The following is a 10,960-nucleotide window of genomic DNA, read 5'->3' as shown; positions in this document are numbered from 1 at the left end:
CGCCCTGGAGGAAATTCCCCACAGGCGTTCATATTCATAGGTCCCGCTCATAGGGGTACCCACACTCCCCTGTGTATTCTCAGGATGGAGGAGAGCTTGACAAGGTCCCCTTCGCTTATATCCCGCAAGTGCACGGGTTTGTTGAAGTAATAATCCCGGGTGAGCGGGGTCGAATCCACAGGGAGTAGGGAGTAAAGACACTTAATTCGATTCTTAGCTATGTGGAGTATCAACAATGATAAGTGTGATGATGATTCAGTTCTCAACGATTAAAAGCAACAAGTAAGAGAGCAAAAGTAAGGAGGAGGCAAGGCAATCGATAAAAATAGGATACTCGGACGATGCTTCACCTAGGATAATAGCTTCAAGTGCAAGAACTCTCTATTATGCTTCCTAATCAATGCAATGGTGAGTTGTGGAAATCCTTACATACATACTCCCAAATCTAAGGTTGACTATGCCTAACTCTATACATGTCCCGGAGGAGAAATCGAACAATCTCAACACCTCGCACTCGCATAGAGTTGCAATGAGCTCTTGGGATTCCAAGTGATAAATCTCTTCCTAGATTTAGACCTAACCCTTTGGTCCAGGTAGAAGGTCCGTAGCCACAAATAAGCCCTAGATACTAAGATCACCTCAACGCTTCACTCCATTGCACGGGCAACTAGGCCCCAGCGGAGGTTCATCCCTTAGACCATTCACTCTATTATGGCCGCAAAGAATTCGAGGAACGGAGGTAGAATCTATCACGTCGAAGGGGAAAGGGGACGCTCCTGTATCTCTCGACTCACCCTCTCAACCCTCTCCAATCTAGCTTTGTCTAACCCTCGTGGTGTGTCACTCACTCACAAGGTTACCAACAAGAACTCTCAACCCTAGTGTCACTCTAGGGGACATGTTCATACAATCAAGCATTCAAGGTTGGAACTCACAATAAACATCAATTAATTGAAAGCATAATAAAGAAGTTCAAAGAAGCGAATACATCCTAGGGTTCACAATCACCCAAGTACCCACTAGGTGTTTAGCTCTCCATGGAGCTAAGTACAATCAAAGAAATTGAATGTAAAAGCAATGAATCCATAAAGAAACCCCCTCGATGGTCGTGTCGATGGTCTTATGGAAAGTCCTCTACTCGTCGTCCAAGGATTCCTTCGTCCGGTATAGGATACGCCTCGATCGAAGCTCCCCTACCAACCTTCTTCCTAATGGAGTCACGATGTTGGAGCCGTAGAACCTCTACAAAACCTTGGCCAATACCCCTCAAAACCCTAGCCGAAGTCCTCTCTCAAGTTGGAGAAAAGATGGAGAAAAGAATACTGAAATCGGGGCTAAAATCGGGGGACTGCACGGGCGTGTATGATGTCACACGCCCCTGTGGAATTTCCACACGGGCGTGGATAATTTCCACACGCCTGTGTGGATTCTCTATTTCTCTGATTTCTCGGCTGGGCTATTACAGTACTTGCTATAGTGTTTTGCTACAGTACTTGCTACAATACTCTACCGAAAATACTCCCGAATTCCATACTTTCATTGGGGTAACGCAAACGAGCACACGTTTACGTCGTGAATCACTTGCTTCTTCAATGATGTACACGTTGGTGGATCTCTTGTTCTTATATGCATAAATCAGAATGCTCGAGTGTGACTGCCTTTGTGCCCCTCCAAATGAATGTGCTCACTCGAATACGAGGAGGTTGGCACACACTCTAGCATCTCACACCTGACCTATGTCTTCGCGTTTGAACCTTAGCAAGATCTCCTCCAAAATAGGTGCATTATGATCCACATTGGCCTATTTCCTTCATACTCGGTCTCACAATCCTACCTGCATAAAAGTAACATAAAAACACACATATTAATGTAAAAACCTGAGAAAAGTAATGCTCAACATAAGGAATGAACGCTTCACATTCATATCGCACAAGCACTTATCAAACTCCCCCACACTTAAGCTTTTGCTTGTGCTCAAGCAAACATTAAAACATTCTGTGCATCAATGAAGAAAATGTTGAAAGTGCTTGGCCTTAGGTTCACCAAAGTATACAAAGATAGCATTCTATAAGTAAGGAAAATTTTAAGACTAAATACGAAAAAAATCAATGCTCTAGCTAAAAACTTGAATAAAAAAGGATAACAAACCCGAATTTCGTGTAAGTGTGTGAACTCACTCAAAACACCCCAAGTTATACTCCTCAAAGTTCTAAGTGCAAGGGACTTATTTATCTACAACAAGAAAACAACAAACATTTCAAAAAATGATAGTAGCTTCACACATCCTCTAAGGTAGCCCTTTCCCAAGCGGCCGCTAAGGTGGCTTTCACACTTTCGAGGTGGTAGATCTTTCTACCCGAGTGGTAGCTTTCACTCATCCTATGAGATAGCTCTTTCTCTCATTAGGGCATAACTAGTATCCGACTTGTGAGAGTAGCTTCATACTTTATAGGTGGTAGCTCTTTCCACCCAACAAATACAAATAAACAATAAAACTATTTTGTTCCTTCTTTTCATTTTTTTTTTGAATTAGCACAAGAAAATAAACCTAACTAGTCCCTTTAACATCGAACAAGAGTTTCCAATAGAGTTCAAAGAGTGAGTAGTGCACTAAGTGCAAATCGGGCAAAAATTCCTAGAAATTCAAGCAAGAACTAGAGCATGAAACCATTCAATGTTAGAAATTCTCCTAAACTCAAGAATACAACCATTGCAACAAAGGTGAACCGCCATTGGCTATGTGAGCATATAACAATCAAGAACAATAGAAAAGATGTGTGCACTATGAAACTCCCCCCCACACTTAAGTTGTACATTGTCCTCAATGTACACATGCAAGCTCACTCAAAATATATCATTAAAAAAAAATAGATGTGGGAGAAGCAATCAAAACAATACTCCCCTAAGTCCTAGTGTTGTGTTTGATGAAGCTAATTCATTGGGAGTAGTGTTCCAACGGGTTGTGAAGCTCGCACGGCTAAGTGCCAAAGCACCTTGCCCGTGCCCATGACTAAGTCTCAATTTCCAAGAAGACAAGACCATCTGCACGCATACACGAGAGGGTTCAGTGAAGCTCAAGAAAAACAAAAATAACTCGAGTGTATAAAAGATGAAGCAATGAATACAACTCGATAATGCAAAATAACATAAACTCATAAGGAAAATCCTTTCTGAGTGAACAAGTCTAAAAACAAGAAAATAAGATAAAGTAAAATGCATGAAAGTAAAAGAAAGGTCAAGTGTCGAAGGCGCTCTCGGGTTCCGCTGTTGCTGCTGCTGAAGTGGAAGCATATAGTGGGTCCTCTGGTACTGGGGTCGAGGATGGAGGTGCTGGAGGTACTGATGATGCCTGAAGAGTCCTCGGCTGCAGGACAAATGATGAGGCAGCGTCTCGCTCTAAGATCTGCTGTAATATGTTGAAACGTGCCATGAACTCTGTGTACTGAGTGGCCTGCGTAGCCCTAATCTCGGCGATCTCTGCTCGAGCTTCAGCCACCTCTGTCCGTACCACTCCCACGACACTCTCGAGCCTTTCAAAATGATCATGGGCTCGAAATGGTGGAACTGTACGCACAGGGGGTGGTTCCACTGCCGCGGGAGGTGTCTCGGTCTCCATCGGTGTTGGTTGTAGCTCGGGGGCAGACTGAGATGCCCCAGCTTCATCTCCGAATGGTATGTTCAGCACATAGACACTATTTGAATATTTTCGGGTCAACCCCATGAGACTCATGGTCTCTAACCTAAGTGGTGCTGGTATTATCGCTTTCTCAGTTCCGCTGATTTTGTCTCACAAACCCATCCCCACAATGAGTCTGGTAATATATGGACCCGAGAAAATGACACCCAATCGAGGATATTGTCCTTGATGCTTCAAATACTCTCCTAAAATGTGTCCCAGATGGACCGGTGATAAGTGCTTGTGCGATATGAATGCGAAGCGTTCATTCCTTATGTTGAGCATTACTTTCCTCAGTTTTCTACATTAATATGTGTGTTTTTATGTTACTTTTATGCAGGTAGGGTTGTGAGGCCGAGTATGAAGGAAATGGGCCAATGTGGATCATAATGCACCTATTTTGGAGGAGATCTTGTTAAGGTTCAAACGCGAAGACATAGGTCAGGTGTGAGATGCTAGAGTGTGTGCCAACCTCCTCGCATTCGAGTGAGCACATCTATTTGGAGGGGCACAAAGGCAGTCACGCTCGAGCATTCCGACTTATGCATATAAGTCGGAATGCCCCGCCAACATGTACATCATTGAAGAAGCAAGTGATTCACGACGTGAATATGTGCCCGTTTGTGTTACCCCGATGAAAGAATGGAATTGGGAAGTTAATCAGGTCGAAGACTGTAGCAGAGCACTATAGCAATCACTGTAGCAACACTGTTCACAGCCTGCCGAGAAACCAGAGAAACAGAGAATCCACATGGGCCTGTGGAAATTATCTACGCCCGTGTGGAAATTCCGCACGGGCGCGTGTATCATCCACGCCCGTGGAGTTGCCCGATTCCAGCCCTATTTAAAGCCGATTCAGCCCCGATTTTTGTATTCTTTTCTCCATCTTTTCCCCAACTTGTGAGAGGATTTCGGCTAGGGTTTCAAGGGGTATTGGCCAAGGTTTTGGGGAAGTTCTACGGCTCCGACATCGTGATTCCATTAGGAAGAAGGTGGTAGGGGAGCTTCGATCGAGGCGTATCATATACCGGACGAAGGAATCTTTGGACGACGAGTAGAGGACTCTCCACAAGACCATCGACACAATCATCAAGGGGGTTTCTTTATGGATTCATTGCTTTTACATTCGATTTCTTTGATTGTATTAAGCTCCATGGAGAGCTAAACCCCTAGTGGGTACTTGGATGATTGTGAACCCTAGGATGTATTCGTTTCATTGAACTTCTTTATTATGCTTTCAATAAATTGATGTTTATTGTGAGTTCCAACCTTGAATGCTTGATTGTATGAACATTTCCCCTAGAGTGACACTAGGGTTGAGAGTTCTTGTTGGTAACCTTGTGAGTGAGTGACACACCACTAGCGTTAGACAAAGCTAGGTTGGAGAGGGTTGAGAGGGTGAGTCGAGAGGTACATGAGCGTCCCCTTTCCCCTCCGACGTGATAGATTCTATCTCCGTTCCTCGAGTTCTTTGCAGCCATAATGGAGTGAATGGTCTAAGGGATGAACCTCCACTGGGGCCTAGTTGCGCGTGCAATGGAGTGAAGCGTTGAGAGGATCTTAGTATCTAGGGCTTAATTGTGGCTAGGGACCTTCCATCTGGACCAAAGGGGTAGGTCTATATTTAGGAAGAGATTTATCACTTGGAATCCCTAGAGCTCATTGCAACTCTATGCGAGTGCGAGGTGTTGAGATTGTTCGATTTCTCCTCCAGGACATGTATAGAGTTAGGCATAGTTGACCTTAGATTTGGGACTATGTATGTAAGGATATCAATGACTCACCATTGCATTGATTAGGAAGCATAATAGAGAGTTCTTGCACTTGAAGTGATCATCCTAGGTGAAGCATTATCCGAGTACCCCATTCTTTATCGATTGCCTTACCCTCTTCTTACTTTTGCTCTTTCACTTGTTGTTTTTATTGTTGAGAATTAAATCAATTTCACACTTATCACTATTGATATTCCACATAGATAAGAATCAAATTAAGTATTTTCACTCCCTACTCCCTGTGGATTCGACCCCGCTCACCCGGGATTATTACTTCGACAAGCCCGTGCACTTGCGGGATATAAGCAAGGGGAACTTGTCAACCTGTTCGTTCTGAACCATGGAGTACAAGTACATAAGCTCTTGCTTGTTGATGACTCACGTACTATCACCACACCCATTTACTGACCTGCTTATGATGGCGTGAAGATATCTGTAACTAGGTCGAGATAAACATGAAGCCTTAGACACTCCTGGTTCATAACGCCCCTTTCCACATAATAATGAATACGCCTTAATGGGAGATAAACCCGTCATGTCTATTGGAAGTTTCTCATACTCCTCAGTTTCAGTATATTCGTTATTATATAGACCAAGTCTAGTGGAAAACTGTGTGACACTCATACTATGATGCTGCCCAAAAGCTCTAAACTGAATTGCGTCAACACTATCGACATGAGCATAAGAGCGGTCGAACTCAAATGAAGCAAGCACATCCAAAGTAAGTGTGCGGATAGCAGGGTCACGAATGTTCAGTAACTTGTGCCAATTACCAACCAATAATAATTTCTCGGCCTTGTCAGCCATATCATCTGCTAGTTGTACCTTCCTGAGTAACTCAATATCTGGGATTCGCGTTTGACCAAACTTAAGCTTCTCTAACCGCTCAAATCGAGCTTGATGCGCCGGTAGTGTGAATCCCATAACTTCCGGTTCAGGGGCAGGCTTTCGAGGCCGCTTAGCAACTGTTTTATTTGATTTGGTAGCCATGCCTGCATGTATTAGAAAAGGAAAATCCATCAGGTCCATTCAGACTGCAGAAAAATGAGAACACACAGTCATGCAGAAATTCCGCACGCCCGTGCGCTTCCATGGGGCGTGGAAACCGCACGCCCCTTGTAGCCAATCTCCATGCCACCTCTCTATTCCACTTCCATATCGTCTTAGAAACAAATTATAATCAGTTTTAGCAAGAAAATGATGCGTATTAACCATTTCAATCGCAGACAATCAGTTAGAATCCAACGAAATCGAAGAAGAGAGGAAATCAAGGCTTACCAATGAACTGCACGTAAACACTCCTACAATCCACACAATGTTCTATCAATCGACTAAAAGACGATAGTAGCAGGGGACATGAATGTCAGAAAAAATGCTCTTTGGGTGTTTTAGGGTTATTTGAGGAGAAGGGTGTGACTCTTGTATTAGGAGAGCGGATGGTCCTTTAAATCCTGAGGATCCACACGGGCGTGCGGGAGTCGTCCACGCCCGTGCGCTCTCAAATAACAGGTTCACAGGGGCGGACGCATGCCCCTGTGGCCTTACTAGATATCCGAGAAAAATTATACACGCCCATGCGGAATTTCCACACGGGCGTTGACATTCACATGCCGAACTCAAAGGGGGCAGCCGCACGCCCCTGTGTTTTCTCGGGATGGAGAAAGCAACCTGCAGAGATTCGCACGGGCGTGTGGAAATGACCCACGCCCGTGTGTGGTTCACGAGGTCACCCACATGGGCGAGTCCACGCCCCTGTGTGTTCTCGGGAAAATCTGCCTAACTCTGCAGGAAGGCACACGCCCGTGTGGAAATTACCCATGGGCGTGCGCCAGTCACATGGTCGTCAACAGGGGCAGCCGTACGCCCCTGTGCCCTCTCTGGAAGAGTTCACAGTACACACCCACGGGCGTGTGGAATTTCCACACGCCCGTGTGTTTTCTCTGGATGACTTAGAAAAACTTGCAGGCTCTGCAGAACTAGTCTGAACATGTTTACACACTCAGAGCCTGCCCTATTGTGTAAGATATACCAGATAAAAACACAAAATAGAACTCAAACGACCAGACTTCGCCAATTCTCAACAAAATATACAATGAATTCTTTTAAAAACCCACAATAAAATCGCAGCACAAGCACTCAAAAATTGAAACACCAACACTTAACAATTTATTCATGCAAACAAACTAAACTAAAAGGTACAAAAAAAGTAAACACTTGGGTTGCCTCCCAAGAAGCGCTTGTTTAACGTCACTAAGCTTGACGTATCTTTCTTACCTCACGGGGGTTCATGGAGGAAAAATACTTCTCTATTATCACTACAAATCTCTCCGCCATGGTATGGTTTCAGCCTATGTCCATTCACCTTGAATGTGCCCTTCTCTGAATGATTAATCTCAATGGCTCCATGAGGTGAAACTTCGGTTACGATATACGGACCAGACCATCTTGATTTAAGTTTCCCCAGGAATAAACGTAGACGGGAATTGAATAGTAGCACCTGATCGCCGACTTTGAAGTCTTTTGGGATTTTAATATGCTTGTCATGCCACTTCCGAATTCTTTCCTTATATATCCTTGCATTCTCATATGCCTTCATCCTCAATTCATCAAGCTCATTGAGATGTAATATTCATTGCTCTCCAGATTTGCACAAGTCAAAATTCATCAATTTAATTGCCCAATATGCTTTGTGCTCTAACTCCACCGGTAAATGGCAAGATTTTCCATACACCAAATTATAAGGAGTGGTCCCTATTGGTGTTTTGTATGTTGTTCTATGAGCCCCAAGTGTGTCGTCCAACCTTTCAGACCAATCTCGTTTACCTTGATCCACTATTTTGGTCAAGATTCTCTTGAGCTCTCTATTTGTAACCTCCACTTGCCCACTCGTTTGTGGATGGTAAGGTGTCGCAAGGTGATGATGAACTCCATAACGCTTTAACACTTTCTCTAATTGTGTGTTACAAAAGTGTGTTCCCCGATCGCTAATGATAATTCTTGGAGTTCCGAATCGAGCGAATAACTTCTTAAGAAAATTTACCACAGTTCTTGAATCATTAGTTGGAAGAGCCTGGGCTTCCACCCACTTGGAAACATAGTCAACTTCTACCAAAATGTATTGATTGCCATTGGACTTTGGAAATGGTCCCATGAAATTAATTCCCCATACATCAAATACCTCGTAAAATTGCATAGGATTTTGAGGCACCTCATCCCTTCGTGATAAGTTTCCAGCCCTTTGACAACTATCACATCATAAAGCGAATTGATGAACATCTTTGAATAAAGTTGGCCAGTAGAACCCAGCAGCTAGAACCTTCTCTGCAGTTCGACTTGACGCATAGTGCCCCCCCACTAGGCTTGAGTGACAATGTGCAATGATGTTCCACCCTTCCCCCCTAGAAACACACATTCGCACCACCTAATCTGCGCAAATACTGAACAGGTACGGATCTTCCCAGAAGAAATTCTTTAGATCACTGAAAAATTTCTTCTTCTGTTGAAAGCTTGAGCCCCGCTTCAATACCTTTCCTGACAGATAATTTGCAAAATCCGCAAACCAGGGGGTATCTTCCGATTCTGATTCCTGTACCGCATACAAGTGTTCTTCGGGGAAGAAATCATTAACTTCCTTGCTTGTCGGTTCTTGCCCCTCGCAACCTTCTAATCTCGATAAATGATCGGCAACCACATTCTTTGTCCCCTTTTTATCTTTGATTTCCATATCGAATTCTTGCAATAACAATATCCACCGAATCAATCTCGGCTTCGCATCTGCCTTGTTCATGAGATAACGGAGTGCAGAATGATCTGTGAACACGGTGACATTAGATAGGTTGAGATATGGTCTGAATTTATCACAAGCATACACTACTGCTAATAATTCCTTTTCAGTAGTGGTGTAATTCTCTTGTGCACTTGTGAGGGTCTTGCTAGCATAATAAATCGGTTGAAATTGCTTATTTCTTCTCTGCCCGAAAACAGCTCCCACTGCATAATCACTCGCATCACACATGACTTCAAATGGCTCATCCCACTTCGGTGTTGTCAGGATTGGTGCTTGCACTAACTTCTCTTTCAATACATTGAATGCATTCAAACAGTCATTCCCGAAGTCAAAAGGGGTATCCTTTTCCAGAAGTTTGGTCAACGGTTGTGAGATTTTTGAAAAGTTCTTAATAAACCTTCTGTAAAAACCCGCATGACCCAAGAAACTGCGGATCCCTTTTACATTCGTAGGTGGTGGAAGTTTGTCAATTATCTCAATCTTCGCCTTATCCACCTCCATACATGCCTGAGAAATCTTATTTCCAAGAACAATGCCTTCTTGCACCATAAAGTGATACTTCTCCCAGTTAAGGACGAGATTCATCTCTTCACATTTCACTAATACTCTTTCCAAATTGTTTAAGCAAGCATCAAAAGAGTCCCTGAACACTGAAAAGTCATCCATGAAAACTTCCATAATATCTTCGAGAAAATCATCAAAAATGGCCGTCATGCAACGCTGAAATGTTGCAGGGGCATTACACAACCCGAAAGGCATTCTTCTATAAGCAAAGGTACCATAAGGGCAAGTAAATGTGGTTTTCTCCTGATCTTCTGGGGCTATCGGAATTTGAAAGTATCCAGACATGCCATCAAGGAAACAATAGAAATGATGTCTTGCTAATCTCTCCAACATTTGGTCAATGAAGGGCAAAGGGAAGTGATCTTTCCGAGTGACATGATTTAGTCTTCTATAATCAATGCAGACTCCCCAACCAGTCACTGTCCTCGTGGGGATTAACTCATTCTTCTCATTCCTCACTACTGTTATTCCTCCTTTCTTCGGGACAACTTGGGTCGGACTCACCCACTTGCTGTCGGATATGGGGTAGATGATCCCTGCATCTAAAAGTTTTATTACCTCCGCCTTAACAACCTCCTTCATATTCGGGTTCAATCTTCGCTGAGATTGGATTACAGATTTATAATCATCCTCCATTAGATCTTATGAGTGCAGAATGATTGGTTTATACCCTTAATGTTGGAAATCTTCCATGCGATAGCCGATTTGTGCTTTTTCAACATGCTAACAAGCTTATCCTTTTGCTCCGCAAATAAGTTCGACGCCACGATTACGGGGAGTTTAGAGTCTTCCTTTAGAAATGCATATTCCAAATGTTCTGGAAGAGTTTTAAGTTCAAGTTCTGATGGTTCGACAATTGATGGCCGCAAGCTACCCTCCTTCAATTTATCAATCTCCTCGAAATCATTCGCCTCATGTTCACATTTACTTTCTTCCTTATCCACCTGGATATCTATTTCTTTACAGCCTGCAATGGATGTCAACTTGTCCATTTCACAGAATTCCAAATTTGAGATAGTAACACCAACTGAAAAGAGTTCTTGCCTCTGATCTTGATAAGAAGACTCAAACCTAGCAAGGATTCTTTCTATACTGTCATCAAATTGGTCATTCATTGACACTGACGTGGATTCCTCAAACTGCTTTATCACACTATCTAAC

The 10,960-nt window shown here is 43.3% G+C and overlaps 1 protein-coding gene across 1 annotated transcript in view; it reads right to left on the bottom strand.

The window, feature by feature from the left end:
• Positions 1–7,930: 7,930 nt before the first annotated feature.
• The window catches only part of LOC120267349, a gene marked incomplete at its 3' end in the record, with an annotated part of 38,134 nt that continues 35,104 nt past the window's right edge, over positions 7,931–10,960 (bottom strand). Inside the window, 3 exon segments of the mRNA XM_039275001.1 lie at positions 7,931–8,620; positions 8,936–9,647; positions 9,762–10,243. Of these exon segments, the coding sequence (XP_039130935.1) occupies positions 7,931–8,620; positions 8,936–9,647; positions 9,762–10,243 (1,884 nt within the window).

Source organism: Dioscorea cayenensis, chromosome 8 (genome assembly GCF_009730915.1).
Source record: "Dioscorea cayenensis subsp. rotundata cultivar TDr96_F1 chromosome 8, TDr96_F1_v2_PseudoChromosome.rev07_lg8_w22 25.fasta, whole genome shotgun sequence".
NCBI classification, from domain to species: Eukaryota; Viridiplantae; Streptophyta; class Magnoliopsida; order Dioscoreales; family Dioscoreaceae; genus Dioscorea; species Dioscorea cayenensis.
The sequence above is the reverse complement of the archived record's forward strand: the minus strand, read 5'-3'. Positions and strand labels throughout refer to the sequence as shown.